The following is a 20,972-nucleotide window of genomic DNA, read 5'->3' as shown; positions in this document are numbered from 1 at the left end:
TTATTTTTTTTTATTTTTTATTTTTATAATGTGGGAATCCGCAGTCGTTATTCGAAAGTGTATACTGAGTAAATTTTTTATCGAACCTAATACCATGTAAACTATGTCCGATAAGACAAGTTCCACTAGGCAAATCATGTGTGACAAGTTCTACTACTTGATGTTTAATTTAGCCGTTTTGGTTGTTTGATCAATTTTAAATATTAATACATTAATTTAAAATATTATTTTTATATTTAAAATAAAAAATAATTTGTTTTACTCTATTTTGAATTTATTACCTCATTGAATATATATTTGTAACACATAAAGAGTAATAAAAATAACATAGATAGCATTTTGTTTAATGTATTGTTTTGTAAATTTATTTTTCACATTTCAATTTCACATGAATAAATTCCAAGTTACCCAAAAAAAAATATATGAATACTTGTATCGTATGAAAATTATTTTTTAATTCTAAGAGCAACATCTAATAAATGAATCTTTGCGCCGCTATCGCAAATCTCCTCGAACGCTTTATAAATGATTTCATGATGTTCCGAAGAGTTCAGTTGTAGAAAACATTCGAGGAGTTTTTGCAACTCGACTCTCGAATAGATTTCTCTTTCCACTATCATTTGAATCATCGATTGTTGGAAATCACCATATGGATCGTCCGAATCCTTCATGACCACAAAACTATTGTAGATTTGCGGGCTATGGAGGGCCAACCACCTTTCTGATAAGTTGGGAGAATCATTTGTTGACGAGCATATCTGAGGAGCGCTAATGTCTTGTGAAATTTAGAGAGGAGTGACATTTTTGACTAAATCAATTTTTATGTTGTCGAGTTTCACATCCAAAGATGATGCAGGAAGAGTAGAAATTTGGGATTTGGGCTTTGGTGAGTGAACATTTGTTGCGCTATTGCATCCACAACTTCCATTTGTCGTGAAAATGTTCTTGAATTTTCGTAACTTGCTTGGGGACATGTAGAACGAGCGATAGTAAAATAGTGACAATTGCAAATAAAATTAATTTTGGAGATTTAATAAATAAAAAAATATTATATAGATTTTGAGAATGTTATGTCGATGATTTTGCGAATTTACCGTGAAAAAGAAAGAGAATTATTTAATTATGATTTGAAGATTAATGTAATTTTAATATTATATAAATTTTGAGAATGTTATGTCGATGATTTTACAAGTTTACCTTAAAAAGAAAAAAGAGAATTATTTAATTATGATTTAAAGATTAATGTAATTTTAATATTATAAGCTCATTTTTATAAGTAAATTTAATAATGTTATTTTTTAATGATATTTCTCTGTATTTAAAGTATTGCAAATTGATTGTTCATAATAAGAAGAAAATGAAGTTAATATTATTTTTCTTCATTTTTAAAACTGAATTATAATATTATCAATTGAACATCATTTTTTTGTTATTTATTTTCAATTAATTACTTAAAAAATTGGCAGTTAATGCAATGAAATTTAGATAGGTATCAAAAGAGTATTGGCAAAATTATTCTCGATTCAACTTTACTCTATGAATGACTATTTTCGGGTGTGTTTTTGTATATAAAGTGTGAGGAATATTTATTTTAAATATAAGAGAACATATTAATAATATAAATTAAAAAATAATACTCCCTTCGTCCCATAACAAAATATCTATTTTTTTTATTTTAATATGTCCCATAACAAAGTATCTATTTCATTTTTTTAGTAACTGTATTATCTACTTAACGTTACAAATACCCTTACAACTTACAGTATATTATACAAATGTCATTACATATCACACGTACTAATAAGGTTATTTTAATCATTTCTACTTTATTTCTACTATATCCCAATATAATACTAATATTTCTAAAACTACACGGCAAAAAGCAAATAGATATTTAATTTCGGGACGGAGAGAGTAAATTAATAATAAAATTAATTTAAACAATGTTATCATTTATTAATAATTATTATTATTTGAATAATTAAACAATTAATTTACCGTAGTTTTGTACACATTTGTTAAATCCATATATTGATATTTATAATTGACCAAAGAACCAAAACGGCAGCGGGTATCCAAATGGGTATTTTGGTATCCGAAATCCGATCCTATTAACATATGGATACCCGAAACCGATTCTATTTGTGGTATCCGCTGCCTTGAACTCTATAAGTTAATTTAATTAAATAATATTTAATTTAATATTTTTTATTAAAAAAAAACAAATATTTCTATTATATTTCATTTTAAAAAATATTCTTAATGGATCTTAACAAAGGTTACAAAAATATGTTAAATTCATTCGAAATTAATCTATGAATTTTATTTATTTATTTATTTTAAAGCAATAATATGGAAAAATGTGGGCCGTTGGATTAACGGATGGATGACTATATATACGGTGTTTCAATCAAACTCGATCAATAACCGCACCCTTTCTGATTCGTGCGAGAATTCTCCAGAGTGCAAAATCCAGAATTCGATTCACCGGAGGCCGATCCGCATCCGAAGATGAACGACGCCGACGTTTCCAAGCAGATCCAGCAGATGGTCCGTTTCATCCGCCAAGAGGCGGAGGAGAAGGCCAACGAGATATCCGTTTCCGCCGAAGAGGTAATCTTTTATACATATGTGTGTATAAATGTATTGCTCAATTTGTCGGTCGAAATTCCGCGCGATTATGATTTACCATTGTTAATTCGTGATTTTTTTGGTTCGATTCTTCGTTTCTGCAGGAATTCAATATCGAGAAGTTGCAGTTGGTGGAAGCTGAGAAGAAAAAGATCAAGCAGGAGTATGAGCGGAAGGAAAAACAAGTTCAAATCCGAAGGAAAATGTAAATATTGTGATTTACGCTTCTTTATGCATATATACATATATATATATATTTATATATATTTCTTCAATTGTTAATCACTCCACAACGTTTAGTTTTAAGAAGATAATGGTGAATAAAGTCTGTTTAAATTTTCTATTTTATTTAGTCTTGTGATATCTGTATTGAGAAATTGCTGCCTGAAATCATCCAAAATCTTCATCCATTCCTCTAGACATAAGAATTGATGTTTTACCTTCTTTTTATATGCTTCATATTTGGTAAGATCTGAAAAGTTCTGGCAAAATATCATTAGAATTGTTTCCTCTGGTTTTACTGATAACCGCAGAGTATATAGGATATGATTTATGGATGCTGAATTATATCTCTTATATCGAATGTCCTCTGAATAATTGATATGTTGGTGCAATGTTTTGTATGTAGTGAGTACTCTATGCAACTGAATGCTTCCCGGCTCAAGGTTCTTCAAGCTCAGGATGATTTAGTGAATGAAATGAAGGAGGAAACATCGAAGCAGCTTTTGAATGTTAGCGGTGATTCTAATTACAAGCAGCTCCTGAAGAATCTGATTGTTCAGGTTTGTTGAGAATCCTATATGTGTTTTATGTGCGTATGAGTTCATTCGGTGGCCGTTGTTTAGGTGAAAAGGATAGCAGCAGTTAAGATAGTGAAGCTTTAGAACAAGAGAGAACATTTACAACTTAACTTTATTATTTCTTTTTTTTTTTTTCATTTTGCATGTTTATTCTCTTGTCATGCGTTTGCCTAAGGTTTGCATCAATATAGTCTCCCTGTATGAGGGATGTTTACGATAACTTTGCAGTGGCGAAACCTGTTTGTTTATATTGTGTTATGGATTTGAAAACTTTTAATGAAAATTAGGTTTTAAATATGATATTTTGAATGAAAAAAATTAAGTGTTGAATTGACGCTTTGAATGAAGATAAACAATTTTACTATAGATTGCATAGTATGAAAACAAGATAAAAAATACGAACAAACACACTACTAGTATATCCCTTTTAATTTTGTTATAAGCATTATACCATTTTATTTCTTCATATATATATATATAGAACAATCCATCTCCATCCCTACTGATTATGCCTCTTAAATCTTGTGGGTTATATTTAGAATTTTCGTTTACACTTATTTTGTATTCCTTCGGGCTAAGTTTCAAATTCTTACAACATACATTTATGCAATTCAGGGGTTGCTCAGGCTTAAAGAGCCGTCTGTGTTACTGCGCTGCCGGAAAGAGGACTTAGCCTTGGTGGATTCTGTCCTGCAGTCCGCTAAGGATGAGTATTCCGACAAGGCAAAGGTTCATGCACCTGAGATCATAGTTGACAATGTCCACCTTCCACCCGCTCCTTCTGAAAGGAATGAACACGGGCCTTCCTGGTAATACCGCTGCAAAAAATTATTCGTTTCTTTAATCGGTAGAAACATTTAGAAATGTTGCCCGGTGCTAGAACTGAGTTTAGCAATGAATTAGAAACTTCATGATTAGAAGAAAAAAATAAAATAAAGACCTACAGTTGTTGTATTCTGGCAATAAGGTAATTATTTTTCTGTTTTCAGTTCGGGAGGCATAGTGTTGGCTTCTAGGGATGGGAAAATTGTGTTCGAGAACACTCTCGATGCTAGGCTGGATGTTGTATTCCGCAAAAAGCTGCCAGAGGTGCGCACAGCTTATTCTTTTAATGTCTTCCTTCACCTACCCATTTGCTGCAAAGACTTCTCACATTCCTTATTGATATATCAAATCACGGACTAGAATTCTACATTGGCTCCTACTTTTTGTTTCTCGCATAAAATACATGGAAGTTTTCGAATAACTGAATCAGGGAGCAGTCTTTCTAAATCTGTTCAAAAACACTTACCACAGGGAAACTTAAAATTACAAAGAAAGCATTGTTTTATGTATGTGCACTTACTAGTTTGTTGGATTGGCATTGCAAATTTGTTTCAATTATAAGATCAAATATTATCAGTCTCCTAATAGATTCTATAGAGCAAATTATGTCGCCGTCATCTATAGTGTGTGTAAATTTTATTGCATAATTTACTCATGTATTAGCAAATATAGTGCATAGAGTTCCCATATTTGTACACAAAATCCTTACCATATACGAGTTCTGTGCATATTTTTTCTTGGCACGAAGATAATGCAGTAAAATTTACACTGGACGTTTTATACAAAGGAACGGTTAGGATGCTTATTAGGGCTTAATTAATCAACACATGAAATACAAAGAAACATATGTTGTAGTAGTAAATTGTTGGTATGTATTGCATGTTCTATTGACGCCTTAAAGATATATTATTATCGCATGATGTCAGATTATGTGTTGTATTTATATTATGTTAACATATACCTTATACTTTCACTTTATACTTTTCGTGCAGCTAGTTTATATTTCTGTGTGTTGTCAGCGCAATGCTAACTGATTACACTCACAATAGAGTAATCACAGTTATTGTGCATATATGCTAAAAACACGCGAAATATATATAATATCCCGTCATATGTGCCTTGTGATTATAGTCTTCTTGAGTAGAACATCTTCAGATTGTTTATTGATGACCTGAAAATATACTTTCATTTTAATTGCAGATCCGCCGGAGCCTCTTTGGTCAGACTGTTGTTTAAATGTTGGAATCGCACTCCTTGTATGTATTACGATCTTGTGTTAGTTTGGTTATTTTGTTCTTTTTGCGATATTCACTCTTCTCCTGCCTAGCTGTTTCCGAGTTCCTGGGTAGCAGCAGCAGCAGCAGCAGCGGCGCACACTCATTGTTACCCTGTGCTTTATTCTGTCAAAACTGCCGGCTCAGGTGACATTGCTCGATTTTCTTGTTTTTAAGTGGCATCTCTATTTATTCCAGTTTGCTTTTCTACAAATAATTATGTTGAGAGATGTCCGGACAATGCGTGTGACAATAAATCACATCGAGGGAGGGAATCGATGTTATTTGAATTGTTGGATGTTTGCTATGGCCGCTTCGATTACACGACAGCCGTTTCAATAACCATCATTACATTCAATGTTGTTGGTCCCAAATTCGTCTAACGAACAGCAATTAAACCCAGCACAAACACTCCCATACTCCCAGAGAGATTTAGCTGTTATCTGATTCACACACGTAAGCTTAATAATGAAGCATTAATGTCTCGAGGAATGGCCCGGTGGTGTAGGAAGTGAACCTGACAGTGAAGTCATGAATTCAAACTTACTATGCCTCCAGGTCCACCTGCCACACATGGTTTGTCTAATGTGATTTGCTTTGTCGGGCCTAGTTTACAAGGTATTAAATTCGACCGGAAGTTTACTCGGGTGTGCATTTTCGAATAGCGACTGCGAATTTTCACATAAAAAAAATAAAATGTAACATCTGGAGGTTTCAACTTAAGAAATATTACGCTCCAAGAAACACAACTTGATCTTACCATTTTCGACAATATTTCAAGTTGCACAACATCGAATCGAATGAAATCAATTGTATACGTACCAGACTCAGAATTCCTAGTTGTATACTCGCCGCAATCATTCCGGATCTTTCCCCCCTCTTTCGGATCGAGAATCCAATTCCCACCACGCCCTGTCATTTCCCTCTCCCAAAACAGATCCTCTCGACTCATCCGAACTACACCACCCGGCATCCAACCCCTCAATTTCATCAAAATAAATCTTCTTATCCGCCTCCGGATCATACCTCCATTCCAATCTCCGCAACACATTCTGGTCCTTCCATTTCCCAACAACCGAACCCGACTCTTTCTTAGCTTTCCCCCTCAAAATTTCCCACCAAGAAAATGAAGCATCGGCTGTCCTTTTAAGCAAACCTTCATTGGCATCACCAACAACGACTGTTTTCAAACGCCTCAATCTCGCTTCTTGCAAAACCCCGACAAAACCCGAATCATCCGACACAAGAAACAAACATTTAACTTCTCTTTTATCCATCACATCCACCATGTGATTAATCAACATAACATCAGGCTTATCCGAAACTACACTAACCCGAAACCCGGCCCGTTTAAGCTCATCCGAAAAACCATACCCGAGTTTTGGGGCCATAAGATCCCTAGCAGCTTTTCTATACTTATCCATCTTCATAGCATACTTTGCAACAAGATTCATCCTCCGACTCCCTCGCGCTGTCTCGATCTGATTCATCCGTTTCACATGCTCGCTCTCGTGAATTTGCTTAAAATGATTTACGAGCTTCTCATTAGTGTAAAATCTCCTGCCACAAACTCCACACACATACGGTTCGACAACCTTTGTCCCTATCTCATTCGATGCTTTCCTTTCTCCTCTTTGCGAACTAATCGAAGGAGGGACATAACTATACAAATTACGATCGGCATAAGCAATCATATGTTTAACAAATCCAAATCCTTGGGCAGTGTTCTTTAGCCTAGTTGCTGCATCGTACGGAAGAAACGGCTTCGGTGGCTTATTAACTAGATCCCAAAAGATTGCTACATTGTTAGAAATACCTCTCTGATCTAAACTTGAATTGGAGAATGAAGTTTTAGGGCATCCAAAAAATGGACATATTGATTGTAGGGATTGAATCCTTTTTGCTAACTGGAATTTAACTAAAGCCATAGCCAGATGTTCCTAGGAAAACCTCAAGTAGAAATCATATATTTCGAACCAGATTTGAACAACTCCTCAAAATGATCTGTTCAACAAAAGTTACAGGACAATCAGCTGGATTAATCATACAAAACCTGTAACAGAATCGAGCATTTGATTAACATCTTTAATCCGAATTGACTTACAGAAATACAAATCATTCGTTGTTTAAGAAATTTCACCACAGCAAGCTAAATTTATATCCATAGAGAGGTGGATTTTCGCTTACCTCAAGTAGAAACCATAAATTTGGAGAAAGGATTTGAACAACTCCTCAAAATGATCGGTTCGACGAAAGTTAGCGACAATCAACTGAATCAATCATACACAACCTGTAACAGAATCGAACTATATTGACTTACAGAAACGCGAATCATTCGTTGTTTAAGAAATCTCACCACAGCAAGCTAAAATTATATTTTACGGAGAGATGGATTTCGATAATATACTAAAACTATAGCACAATTTTCAGATTTCACAACTCTTTACACACAAAACAGCCATTAATTCCGAACCACTATATTCCAATTGAAACGATAAGAGGAAAAAAATCTTACATGTGAGGAGGAGAGGACATCATTGGTACTGATTCGAATATTTGGTTCAGCCATCCGCCAGCTACAGGCGCCGCCGCCGTCGAAGCGGTGGTTGGAGGGAAAACGTGGGCTAGGAAATTGAGGGTGCAGATCATCTTAAGAAATGGGCTACGGATCGTTCCAGTTGGAAAGTTGGGTCGAGATTAAGAATTTATAGTCGTGTTCTTTGGACTTGCTTTGAGCGAGTCTACAACTATTAAAATTTTAAATTAAAATAATATTTAATACTTCGTCCGTCTATAATTTATAAAATTTAAAATATAATTAAAATTTATAATTATATTTTCAAATATAGAAAATGACATTAAGTGAGAAGGAAATAATATTATAATATTTTTCTTTTTTGTTTAATTTATTAAAATAATTAATTAATTTATATATTAAAAGATATACTATCAGGCATGAGCTATGTGGGAGCCCATCGAATTAATAAAATAGCAAGAAACTAATTATTATTAATTAAAATAAATATAATAAAATTATGGCGGCAATCTTCACAATTGAAGCAGAAGAACATTCCAGAATTATTCTCAATTTTCTTATAGAAGCTATCTTGGAATTGGATTTACAATTACGAAACCCTAATTTAGTAGCTAGATTTTGTTCACTCCGAAACCCTAATTCGCAGGGGGGTTCTAATCACTGTGTTCGAATAATTGAATTTTTTTTGTCTTTCCTCAGATTTCAATAATCGAAGAAACCTCCATGAAGACCGAAGAAAACAGGGGTTCATAAACACAAAACCAATAAAACAACAAATTATGAACAGATGCATCGCGAACTAAGAGAAAGTCGAACTAAATTAAACGCAATAAAATCGAGGGGGAATTGAATTGCGAAAAGACGAAGAACAGATTGACCTGAAGCTGTTCGACAGGGAAAGGGCCGTGCGCCTCCTCGACCTCCTCCTGCTGCTCCATCAATGGCGGTGAAACCCTCAACTCTGGTGGGTTTTTCGGAGGTATTTGGATGGGCGCCAAAAGCGGGAGATACAAATAGAGAGAGAATCGATCGAATCAAGAAACTTCTCACGAAAGCCTTCGACTTCAATGGTGGATGGAATCTTCAAGTTGGGCCTTTCTCAGCCTTAACTTCAGACGGGCTAATATTGGGCCTTTTTCAGCCTTAACTTCATATGGGTTTATATATATAATTACATAACTGATTAACTTAATTTAAAAAAATAAAAAATTAAAAAAATCTAAATTAAAAAAAATTAAAATAAAATTTTGTTATGTAATTTTTTTTTTTAAAAAAAAGAAACGTGATATGAAGTTATGAACACAATAAATAGAACGAAAAGGATGTTATTTTTAATAGTAAAAATTTTGAATTTGAATAGTTTGTATGATGTAATATAAATAGGCGTCGATGTGATGTTTTGAATATAAAATTGATTTTTAGTAAGTGTTTGATTTTATATTTTTTAGGGAAAGGGAATGGGATGAATAGTGGAAATAAAATCCGATCCCCCGAATAAACACACCCTTAATATATTACTAAAAAATAATAGTAATATAATTTTGGGGGAAAAAAAAAAGTGCTTAAAATGCATGTACAAATACATTCTCTGTATGCCAAACCTTATGTAAAATATATCAATCGAAAATATTGCATTGTCTGCCACTAAATGGACCACATTATTGATTCCACAATTTCTCCCCACAAATTCAATGAAAATATTAATTTCTCTCAATTCCAAAGATATTTTATGAATACAATCACTCTATTCATCTAACGATTTTAGATAAATTAATTTTTCGTATTTTAAATTGAATTTTGACTTTTTTAATAAATATTTGAATTTTTATTTATTTATTACTTCTGTAAAAGTTTGTATAGTTTATTACTCCTTCCGTCTCTGATATAATATCATATTACCGTAGATACGAGAAATTAAAAGAGATATGATTAATAAATAATTATAGATTAAACGAAAAAAAAAAATTAGATAACATGTGTCATAATCTAATTGGTGGAACATAAGTGGCTGAGATCTCTTTCTTAATAAAATATTTATAAGAAAAAAAAATACCATAAATGTAATACTATTTATGTCCAATAATAAGATTACAGTGGACTTTTTGTGTGTTGATCTTCAAATATTAATTATTATATAAATACGTAGTATAAATTAAAAAAAAATGACAAAACTACCTCTATTAGTATCTTATAATACAAATACTATGACATTTATAAAATAAATTATACAAATATTGAGATATCTTTAATATTAAATACAATGACGCAGAGAACAAATTATGCAATTAAAAAAAAAAATTGACAAAATTACCTCTATTAACATTTTATAATACAAATGCAATGATATTTATAAAATAAATTATACAAATATCGAGATATTTTTAATATAAAGTACAATGACGCAGAGAGCAAATTGTGTTGATTCTATGGACGTAACAAATATTTCATCCAATGCACCAAATATTTAAAGGTAATGAATTTCACTTATATGTAATATAAATGACCAAATAATGACCCCATCCATAACAAAATGCACACATAGTATTATAACATACAAAAATTTAAGACAAACTACAATCACTCGTCACTCGACATGTCCCGGCCACCCGACGCCAAATCATAAATCGACCAAACTCCCAAATTCAATTCGATTGAGCAAAATAATTGATTTGTTGATTCGCAATGCTAAATCCTCCGTCGACGACAAGATTATGACCGCTCACATACATAGCCTCGTCGCTCGCCAAATATAGAGCGGCCTCAGCAATATCCTCCTTGGTCAAAATTTTCCCATTAAGATAAGTATACGCATTCTCAAAAGCACTATCTGTATTTCCAACCAGATCCCTCGCTAAAGGAGTATCCACCAAATACGGTGAAATACTATTCACACGAATTCCATAACTTCCCAATTCAACCGCAGTATTCTTAGTAAGTCCAACTATTCCAAACTTCGAGCTCGTATAGGCATGCGGGCCCGAGGCCGCGACCACGCCGGCCACGCTAGCCGTCATTATTACGCAACCACTGCGATTAGGAATCATTACACGGGCAGCGTGTTTAGTACCAAGAAAATAACCGACCAGGTTAACTTTTATGACATTCTCGAAATCGGATTGCGTGCTTTCTAGAATGCTCCGTTTGGGCTCGCCCGCGACGCCGGCGTTGTTGTGCATTATGTCGAGCCGGCCGAATTTAGAGACGGCAGTGTCAACGGCGTTTTTTACGTCGGATTCTATGGTGACGTCGCAGTGGACAAATATCGCCGAGGATGAGCCTAAATCATTCGCAACTTTTTGTCCTAGATCGTCTTGGATGTCGGCTATTACAACCTTAGCTCCGTGTTCGGAAAATAGCCTAGCCGTCGCCTCGCCGATGCCGCTGGCGGCACCTGTTATTAGAGCTACTTTTCCTTCTAACCTGAAAATAATAAAAATTATTTATATGAAAATATAAAAGAATATATGTGTATGATTAAAAAAAAATAAAAAATCAAACCTTTTCACAGATGTCGAAGCCATGGAAATATATGTATATGTATATATATGTTGATTTTCTTATTAATTTTTGTGTACATTGTGAGGTGATCATTGAGCCATTATATATATATAGTGCAAAGGCAATTGGCCATGGCTATGGTAGTCAAAAGAAAAAAGACAACATTGATAATAAACGTGATTGTATTGAATTGCTACTAAAAAAAAAAAAAAAAAAGACAAACATTGATTATAACGTAATTGTATTGAGTTGCTACTAGTGAAACGTGGCAATCTATAGTGGTTCTATTAAAAAATATCTTTGAGTTGTTGCTTCAAATCGAATCCTATTCGAAAAAATTGAACTCGTTCGATCCAAAAATTTTTAAGTTCGAATTTTTTGAAAAAATTAGATTAATTCGAATTCGAAATAACAAAATTGAGTTTAATCAAAAATCAAGTTTCGAATTCACCTGGTAATTCAAAATATAAAATTTACAATTTATATTATTTTATGAAAAAATAAAATAATATAAAAAAGTTTAAAAATTATGAAAATAAACAACATACTAATTATTTTCAAGTATTTGGTTCAGTTTCATGTCTGTTTTCAAAATTTGGGTCTATTTTGTGTCACATTGTTTGGGTTCATTAGATTATCAAATCAGCCGAAACAAAATAAGATTAATTTGAACCTTACTAAAAAAAAATTCGTGTTGTGTTCACGTTTTTTAAAATTTCGAGTTGAAAATTGGGCTCGGGTCGGGTTCAGTAACTTCAGTTCAATACATTTTTTTGTTATATTCACACTCCAATCCGACACGAACACGATCCGAAAACACGAATGGACACCCCTAGGGCCGTTGGTGCATTCTTATTTATTTTTGTGATTAGTAATACTATCTCTCTCAATTCAAATAGGTCATTTGGAATTTTGCCGTTGATAAAAAATAATAATATTTTATTAGTTAGTGAAAATATATAAATTATTATATATTTTTTATTTGTACTTTATGCATAAATTAATTGTATATGTTACAATATATTTATAATTTATGTATAATTTAAATGGTATTTTGATATTAGTGTATGATTACTTTTAATATAATAGAAAATAGATATTTTAAGTGAGACATACGAAAATAATAAAAATAGCACTTTTAGTTGAGATAGATATAAAAATTTTAGATTTGAGATTTGATCATTGAAATTTTTGAATTGGAATAGAGGTATAATGTGATATAAATAGGTGTTGATATTATATTTTGAATATAAAATTAATTTTTAATATAATATAAAAAATAAAAGAATAAGTGTTTGATTTGATATTTTTGAAGAAAAAATTGAAAAATAATAAAATTAGGACAAAATCTTATAAAAAAACACATGCATAATACAAAATAATAATAAAAAAATTACGTGGTGTGTTTACTTATAAGATTTTGATTTTTAGTTTTGATTTTGAATAGTAAAATTTTGAATGGAAATAATAGTTTGATGTGTTGTAAAATTTAATTTTAGTGTAATATAATAAATAAAAAATAGATATTTAATTTGATATTTTTGGGATTAAAAAAATTAAAATAGTAAAACGGAAAAACAATTCTCACAAGTAAATACACGTTTTTATACGATATTTTGCATATTAAATTAGACTTTGTTTTTGTAATGTTACGAGTTTAATTGTTTGTCCAACTAAATTTTTATGGACACTGTTCTCAATATATAGATATAATATATTCATTTTTTAAAACAAATAATATTTAAAACAAAAAATTATTTTTATATTATTAATATAATTTTTTATATTTTATATTAAAAATATTATTTTAAATTAAAATACTACTTTTTAGAAATATTAGTATTATATTGGGATATAGTAGGAATAAAGTAGAAATGACTAAAATAACCTTATTAGTATGTGTGATACAAAGGTAATGATATTTGTGTAATATATTGTAAGTTCTAATGATATTTGTAATGTTATGTAGAAAGTATAGTTACTAAAAAAAATTGATACTTTTTGTTATGAAACAGAATAAAATAGAAAAATGGATACTTTGTTACGTGACGAAAGGAGTATATTTTTTATAAAGAAAATAAAAAAATAGAATAGTAAAACCCTCACAAACAATGTTTGGTTGGCTTTTCGAATTCGACTGAAACCATAATTCCAATTTCTCTTTTTTCTTTTTTAATAATATTATACTATATGAATCTACTCAAAATTCATTTAATTTTTTTTTTTATATTTTTTTAATAAACAAATACATTTATATTCATTTAAAATTCTCTGTTTATTTACAAATTAAGCTCTGTTTATCGTAAATAAAAATTTATATTTTTTTACTTATTATATTATATAAAATCTTATTTTTTATAAAATAATAAATTTATATATTTTATTAAAATATATAATTACTAAAATAATGTGTGTTTGTTTAAAGAATTTTGTAAAATATTCACTATTTATCCAAAAAAAATTCTTCAAAAATATTAAACTAAATATTTATTTTTTATATTATTTAAAAAATTAATTTTATATTCAAAACTATTTATATCACTTACAATTATTTTAATTCAAAATTTTTACTATTTTAAATCTCTAACTCAAACTCTAAACCTCCCAACAAATACACCACACATTTTTTTTTCAATTTTTTTAATCTTATATATATTAAATCATAAATGAAATATTAATTAAAGATATTAATTTCAATAATCCAATATGTAACAAACAACTTTAAACTAAATAATCCAACCGCTAAACAAACCCAGTTCGGCGGCGTTCTTACACGCAGCGCAATTCGACTGTTCTTCTTCTTCATCTTCCACCTGCCATCCACAGTCATATCTCGTCCGCAGCTGCCCCGCTCTCCATTTTAACTTTTTTCTATATCCACCGGCAGCACTCCAATCGACTCCCAAGCGATGTCTTTTCAGCTTCTATTCCAGTCGAATATTGGCGACCCGATTCCGTTCCGAAACTTCGCTCAATATCTGCAATCCTGTGCTTAATTTCTGTTAATTTTGAGTTTCCCATCCATTTCGGTAAGTATTCTTCCCTAATTTAAGCTGATTGATTCACATTTTACGGTTTTCATGCGTGAATTAGTGTTATTAGGGTTTACTTGTGTTTGATTGGTCTTTGTGCTTCCTTGTTTCCGCTCTACTATTTTTTAGCGTTTCAAGTTCATTTGCACTCCCTGGTATTGTTCTGTACGATTCGTAATTTCTCTGTTGTGCATTTTCGGTAGGATATTTGGGATGAACTTAGTTGAATTTCAATTGAGTTTGAGTTAATCCAGATTGGGTGTGTATAGTGATGATTTGAGTTCCCTAACTAATGGCATTATTGCTTTAATTGTTTGGAGATTGTCAATTTTGAATTTCAGTTTTGGGATTGCTAAATTTTTTTGATTGAAATGAAGTTTAAATGAAAGTAGGCCTTTGATTTGCTGATTTGAGATCGAAATGAAGTTTAAGTGAAAATAGGTTTTTGATTCGATTCTTTGAGATTGAAATGAAGTTTAAATGAAAAATAGGCGTCTTATTTGACGATTTGGGATCGAAATAAAGTTTAAATGAAAATAGGTTTTTGGTTCGACGATTTGAGATTGAAATGAAGTTTAAATGATAATAGGCATTTGATTCGATTCTTTGAGATTAAAATGAAGTTTAAATGAAAAATAGGATCTGGGATCGAAATAAAGTTTAAATGAAAATAAGCTTTTGATTCAATGATTTGAGATTGAAATGATGTTAAAGTGAAAATAGGCGTTTGATTCGATGATTTGATAGATTTGAGACGGAGAATGGCGGCGTTTTTAAAGGCCGAGCTAACAAAAGTGGCAGCCGAGGCCGAGGCTAAGTCTATTTTGGACTCAAATTCGTTCGACTCGTCTCGATTCATAAGCTGCAATGCGCAATCTGTCGCTTCTTCTTTTAAAAGTAAAGGTCTGGTTGTCGATCGGGGTTTCAATCCATCCCATTTCTCGGCAAACTTCAAAACATGGTTAAAAGCAAGAGGAATGTTGCGGCTTTTCACGAACCCTTCAAATTCCTTCTCGAGGCAATTAGTTCGCGAATTTTACGCCAACTTTTTCGAAGGTCATGATATCGAGTCCGTGTTCGTTAGAGGGAAATATGTGAATGCCGGAGCGGCGGCCATTAATGCGTTTCTTGGGGTGTCGGCGCAGCCGCGAGTTCTCGACGAGCTTAAGGAGTTTTCGACGCTAACGGGTAATGAATTATTGGCTGCTTTCGAGTTAGTTTCTAACGAACCGGTTGTCGTCGATAACAAGCTGAAGTGTACGTCGATTAACGAATCCGCGAAACAGTTGTTACAATGGTCGCTGTCGAATCTGTTGTGTACGACGCATTGGACGATTATCTCCGCGTATACTCTGTTTCCGGTGATCCGAATTTTGCAGGATAAAGACGTCGATTTCGGCGAACTTATCGTCGCCGATATGCGTGAGAGGGTTAGGACGGGACGGGTCTCGTTGGGCCACGGTTATCTGATTAATGAATTGTGTAAGAAGGCCGGTGTAGTTGTCGATCGCTCGGAGTTGGATGTCGAGCCTTTGTCCGCGATATTGTTACCGTCGACGTGGGTTGAGTCTCTCGGCGTAATTTCTTCGCCTCCGGTTACTCGTCGACAGTCGAAGGCTGCCATCGACGGCGATCGACGAGGAAATCATGGATGTCGAAAGAAACCGATTTCTATCGATATTTGGTACGACGACGACGAGGGCCTCTTATCGGAGAAGAGGCTAAATAAGAAGGCGCGTCGGGACGTTACGACGACTAAGTACGGAAAGACGGGTGAGGGAACCGATTCTCCGACGGATGTCCGGGAATCAACTCCGGCGAGTATCAACGTTCAGTGCGAGGAATTGGACGCGGCGTTCGAGCAATATTCGCGGGATTTGGACGAGCTAAAGGCGAAGATTGAGGTTATGAAAGCGAATCGGGGGCGCATACGATTTGCGCAATGGTTAGCAGCTATTCGTATTCAGACAGTGTTTCGAAAACGGTTAGAACAGCGTTATTTATTGGTCGCGTGTTTTCAACTCCAGAGTTGTATCAGAAAATGGTTGAGACGACGGCGGAGTGCCCGACCGGGACTTGGCGTGGTTTCGGACTCGTCTTCGATGGATTTAAAGGCGGCGGATTCGCGAGCTTGTCTGAATGACAGATTGGATAAGTTGGAAGGCGAAATGGTAGAAGTTAAGGCTCAATTACGAACAATTGTCGAAGGGATGAACAACATAAAAGAGGCTTTGGTAGAGTCTTGTGAGCAAATTGTAAGAAAATTTCGACCAAATTAAGGATGTTTAAGGTAATGTTCACTTTTGTCTTAGTTAATATGTTGTCTTTTTGTAAACATAAATTTAAATTTGTATGGTTGGCGAATCATGCACAATGTTGCATGTGTTGGGACTGGAGAATACTTTCGACACAAGGCACATCCGCAGGTCACAAGGGCGAGTCCACCACTCTGCTTTGGGCTGAGCCCACACGAATTTGTTTTTGGATATTCTTCAAAAGGCCTCATATTAGTGGAATTCACTTGGGACTTATAAGGTTTGAAATTTTTCTTCACAGCTTTCGATGTGGGACTTGGGTTTGGGGCGTGAATGATCCTCGCAAGATTTTTGGGATGTGTTTTGGGTTTAATATAATACTTGTTTTGGGTTTAATATAATATTTTCTTTGTCCCCAATTAATAGGGATATTGAGATATTTACACGTGAATTAAAAAATATTAGTATTTGAGATATGGACATGTAAATTAAAAAATATTAGTATTATATTAATATTGTGTTTAAAAGTGTTTTTAAAAGTGAGAGAGCTTGTTAATAAAAATTGAAATAAAATTATTGTTTTATATGATGTACAAAAATTGCGAAAAGAAATTATTATTTTAGGAAAAAAAAAATATTAGAATACAAATTGTAGAGGGTTTTTCAAAGAAATGGTTATTATAAATATATATATATATATATTATAATTGGTTTCATTCTCCTATAATTTGACATAAATAGAGGGCATGGGATCACCTGTCCAGGGGACTTTCGTGTCGCCCTGTCCATCACATGGGAAGGGGACACATGATAATCTTATTATTATTTTTTTATTTTAAAATTCATAATTTTTTAAAAAGTACACTTTGCCCCATAACAATTTGAGATTCACACTGATTCAATAATGATTAAACGTTATTTACTCTTAAATCGATTAAAAAATCACAAATAGTCGCGGTCGTCTCTTCTGTCCGTCTATCGTCGCTACTGTCGGTTGCTGCACCCAACTCACATCTCTGTCGTCGTTGTGCGCTCTTAATCGTTAGTGTTTGAGAAATTTAAAATTCAGTAAAATTTGAGATTTTTTGCAATTCATATTTTATTTTTTTTGCTTTAGGGTTTAGGATTTGTTGTTCTTGATTCTAATTTAAATACAAGTTTTGGATTTTTCAATTTCGAAAGGGTTTTGATTTTGTCGACTTAGGGCTTTTAGGTTTTGTTGATCTTGTGCTAAACTTTGATACTGTGGCTTTAGTATTGAATCTCAATTGATGTAAAAACTCAAAATAATTCATATAATAAGTTCCTTAAATTTTATAAAATATAAAAACTATACACATGTGTTTCTACAATAACAAATTTTTAGTATTTTTCTTTCTTTGGTGATTATAGACATGTTTTCAACTATAATAAATAAATAATAACAGTAACAATAATAATAATAATAGAGCCTGAAGCAGTAAAAAATAAAAGAACAAAAGAAATAAATTCGTCGGGATATATGCTTTCTGATCACTTACAATACACAGAGAATGACCGAGTATTTGAAGATTTAAAAAAAAAAAAACAAGGCGGGAACGACCGTGAAATTCGAGAGCTTCGAGAAAAGTAAATATAGAAATAAGAACCACCGAGTGTGAATCGCTGGCGAAATCGATGATAAATGTTGAATGAAAAGTAAGTTTAATAATATGAAGTAGAATATACAAAAATGAAGAATTTTATTTAAAATTAAATAAAAAGACATTGACATGGGTTACCCTCCCATAGGATGGACAGGGGTGACGGACAAACCCTCTAGACAGGTGATCCGATGCCTAGATAGAGTGTTGCGTAATTTCTATTTAAATTTGAATTTAAATAATATTTTTATTTAAATATTTTGTAAAAATAAATAATATATTATAATTAAAAATTATGAATCAAATAATATTGAATAATAGTAAAATTGATTAAAAATTCTGATCAAATACACCTTAGAGTTTTAAGCAATTCTAATTTAGAATATGTAAATATTCAATCGGCCACTTTCTTCTCTTTGCAAGCCAGACATAGACATGTCGTAAAATAGTTGACTGATCCTACATATCAACAAAACTTCTTACCACAAATTCTTACAAATCATGATCCATCCACAACAAAAATGCACATAACATCATATTATTCTTACATCCAAAAGTTTCGAACAAACTACAACTCCCTCCAATAATCATTCAAAACCCCTTAATTCATTTGGTTTGAGCAAAATAATTCAGCTTTAAATTTGCAATACTAAACCCTCCATCAACCACAAGATTATGGCCGCTCACATACTTCGCCTCGTCGCCCGCTAGATATAGCGCGGCCTCAGCCACATCATCCGCTCGCAAAATCTTCCCATTCAAATACGGATACATTTTCTCGCTAACACCATCGATTGCGCCAAACATATCTCTGACTAAAGGAGTATCCACCACGTACGGCGAAATGCAGTTCACGCGAATACCATATTGTCCTAACTCCACCGCAGTATTTTTAGTAAGCCCTACTACGCCATGCTTCGAGCTAGCACTTGCATGTGGTGAGGAGCCGGCAACGACGCTAGCCGCACTAGCCGTCATTAATATGTTGCCATTACGATTAGGAATCATTACACGGGCAGCATGCTTGGTACCGAGAAAATAACCGATTAGGTTAACTTTGATGACATGCTCGAAATCGCTCTGTGTGCATTCAAGAATGCTAGTTTTGGGCTCGCCACTGATGCCGGCGTTGTTATGCATTATGTCGAGCCGGCCGAACTTAGAGACGGCGGTGTCGACGGCATATTTTACGTCGGATTCTATGGTGACATCGCAATGAACATATATGGCCGAGGGGGAGCCCAAATCATTTCCAACTTTTTGGCCTAGGTCGTCTTGGATGTCAGCTATTACGATCTTGGCTCCGTGTTTGGAAAAAAGCCTAGCGGTCGCCTCGCCGATGCCACTGGCGGCGCCAGTTATCAGAGCTACTTTTCCTTTTAACCTAAAAGCAATTATAAAAGTTCGTTAAAAAAGATATATATATATATATATATATAGAGAAAGAACATGAAAATTATGCATATGAACTATTCAACTTACTTTCTCATAGATGCAAAGCAATGGAAGAAAATATTTTAATTCATTTTGTGTGTATATATGTAGTTCAAAGGTAGCACAATTTTAGTGAATGTTACCTCCATAAAGTGACTATATTTATACATACTGAAAAGTTAAGTCCAATATTTATTATGGTATGTGTCATGATAATTTTTATATTGAAAAATTTTATTTATTATAGTACTGATTCTTTTATTGAACACATCATAAATACATAATCAACATATTGTTTCAACTAACCTACACCGCAGCCGTTGTCGCAGGTAGATCTGGAGGTGTCACGACCTTACGATTACAAGTTCACTCTACATCGTTATATCATTTTTTGTTATATATTTATATATTATGCTGTCTGCACCATGTTTAACATAATAACTGCATCCAATAAAAAAAAAAAAAAAAAGAAATTGATTTTATTTATTTTTTTAAAAAAAAATTACACCAAAATTTTGGTGTAAGATAGTTGCTATATGGGAAATTTCAATACAAAATCATTATAACTTTATAAATATCTATGTTGTGGTTTAAAATTGAATTGAAATAAAGTATTGATTTGATTTGAAAATATTTTTTTTTATTGAAAAATATATTAAACAGATAGTATTAATTTTGTTTTTAAATGGTAAAATAACATACCCATAATTTTTCTCTATTAATTTGTAAGTATCTAAATTTTTTATGACATATAATATGTAAAAATATTTTCCAACATATCATATCACTCTATCACCAAAGACACGTGGTAATTTATTTATGACACGTTTGGAAATAGAGGGTGTGTTCGTTTGTAGGATTTCATCCAAATTCTACTATTCATAAAAAATTTTCTCCCAAAAACATCAAATCAAACCCCTATTTTTCATTTTTTATATTATACTAAAAATCAATTTTACATTCAAAACATCACATCAACACCTATTATATCACATCATACAACTATTCAAATTCAAAATTTTTACTATTCAAATCCCAATTCAAAATCCAAACCCCAAACAAACA

General features: G+C 32.6%; 5 protein-coding genes across 10 annotated transcripts; 2 read left to right on the top strand and 3 right to left on the bottom strand.

Moving 5' to 3' along the window:
- Nucleotides 1-2,414: 2,414 nt before the first annotated feature.
- Nucleotides 2,415-5,822, top strand: LOC127239282 (V-type proton ATPase subunit E-like). 2 transcript variants are annotated; one of them, XM_051257361.1, is made up of 7 exons: nt 2,415-2,613; nt 2,736-2,836; nt 3,260-3,413; nt 4,047-4,240; nt 4,421-4,520; nt 5,457-5,512; nt 5,584-5,822. In XM_051257361.1, the coding sequence occupies exons 1-6, from the start codon at nt 2,512-2,514 to the stop codon at nt 5,490-5,492; spliced, it is 687 nt and encodes a 228-aa protein (XP_051113318.1). In that variant the 5' UTR covers nt 2,415-2,511; the 3' UTR covers nt 5,493-5,512; nt 5,584-5,822. The 2 variants fall into 2 exon arrangements, with proteins under 2 accessions (XP_051113318.1, XP_051113317.1); XM_051257360.1 differs by having other exon boundaries at nt 5,457-5,822.
- On the bottom strand, nt 5,524-9,127 carry LOC127239281 (uncharacterized). Of its 4 annotated transcripts, none has more exons than XM_051257359.1 (5): nt 8,945-9,127; nt 8,046-8,277; nt 7,718-7,820; nt 6,353-7,534; nt 5,524-6,094 (listed from the first exon to the last, which is right to left on the bottom strand). In XM_051257359.1, the coding sequence occupies exon 4, from the start codon at nt 7,456-7,458 to the stop codon at nt 6,388-6,390; it is 1,071 nt and encodes a 356-aa protein (XP_051113316.1). In that variant the 5' UTR covers nt 7,459-7,534; nt 7,718-7,820; nt 8,046-8,277; nt 8,945-9,127; the 3' UTR covers nt 5,524-6,094; nt 6,353-6,387. The 4 variants fall into 4 exon arrangements, with proteins under 4 accessions (XP_051113316.1, XP_051113314.1, XP_051113312.1 ...); XM_051257357.1 differs by having other exon boundaries at nt 6,091-6,198; XM_051257355.1 differs by lacking the exon at nt 5,524-6,094 and having other exon boundaries at nt 6,134-7,583.
- A 1,462-nt stretch (nt 9,128-10,589) lies between these two features.
- On the bottom strand, nt 10,590-11,692 carry LOC127266718 (borneol dehydrogenase, mitochondrial-like). The gene is made up of 2 exons (XM_051297076.1): nt 11,565-11,692; nt 10,590-11,486 (listed from the first exon to the last, which is right to left on the bottom strand). Exons 1-2 carry the CDS (start codon nt 11,585-11,587, stop codon nt 10,709-10,711), a joined length of 801 nt encoding a protein of 266 aa, XP_051153033.1. The 5' UTR covers nt 11,588-11,692; the 3' UTR covers nt 10,590-10,708.
- A 2,606-nt stretch (nt 11,693-14,298) lies between these two features.
- LOC127266680 (uncharacterized) lies at nt 14,299-17,213 on the top strand. 2 transcript variants are annotated; one of them, XM_051297024.1, is made up of 3 exons: nt 14,299-14,593; nt 15,344-16,541; nt 16,624-16,771. In XM_051297024.1, coding segments are annotated over exons 2-3 (1,185 nt in total). In that variant the 5' UTR covers nt 14,299-14,593; nt 15,344-15,357; the 3' UTR covers nt 16,625-16,771. The 2 variants fall into 2 exon arrangements, with proteins under 2 accessions (XP_051152981.1, XP_051152980.1); XM_051297023.1 differs by having other exon boundaries at nt 15,344-17,213.
- Nucleotides 17,214-19,079: 1,866 nt separating this feature from the next.
- On the bottom strand, nt 19,080-19,871 carry LOC127239275 (borneol dehydrogenase, mitochondrial-like; the record flags this gene model as incomplete). The annotated part of the gene is made up of 1 exon (XM_051257350.1): nt 19,080-19,871. A coding segment is annotated over one exon (792 nt), but the record flags the coding sequence as incomplete, so codon positions are not given.
- Nucleotides 19,872-20,972: the final 1,101 nt, after the last annotated feature.

Source organism: Andrographis paniculata, unplaced genomic scaffold (genome assembly GCF_009805555.1).
Source record: "Andrographis paniculata isolate CXL003 unplaced genomic scaffold, ASM980555v1 Contig77END, whole genome shotgun sequence".
In the NCBI taxonomy this organism is placed as follows: Eukaryota; Viridiplantae; Streptophyta; class Magnoliopsida; order Lamiales; family Acanthaceae; genus Andrographis; species Andrographis paniculata.
Note: the sequence above shows the minus strand (reverse complement) of the source record. Positions and strands in the feature narration are given on the sequence as shown.

Excerpts from the sequence above, each read along its gene's own strand:
- LOC127239281 (XM_051257359.1), bottom strand. The coding sequence starts at position 7,458 with ATGGCTTTAGTTAAATTCCAGTTAGCAAAAAGGATTCAATCCCTACAA.
- LOC127266718 (XM_051297076.1), bottom strand. The coding sequence starts at position 11,587 with ATGGCTTCGACATCTGTGAAAAG. Across the intron at positions 11,487-11,564 it reads GCTTCGACATCTGTGAAAAG|GTTAGAAGGAAAAGTAGCTC; the intron begins GTTTGATTTTTT and ends TATTATTTTCAG.
- LOC127239282 (XM_051257361.1), top strand. The coding sequence starts at position 2,512 with ATGAACGACGCCGACGTTTCCAAGCAGATCCAGCAGATGGTCCGTTTC. Across the intron at positions 3,414-4,046 it reads TGAAGAATCTGATTGTTCAG|GGGTTGCTCAGGCTTAAAGA; the intron begins GTTTGTTGAGAA and ends TATGCAATTCAG. Across the intron at positions 4,241-4,420 it reads AATGAACACGGGCCTTCCTG|TTCGGGAGGCATAGTGTTGG; the intron begins GTAATACCGCTG and ends TTCTGTTTTCAG.
- LOC127266680 (XM_051297023.1), top strand. The coding sequence starts at position 15,358 with ATGGCGGCGTTTTTAAAGGCCGAGCTAACAAAAGTGGCAGCCGAGGCC.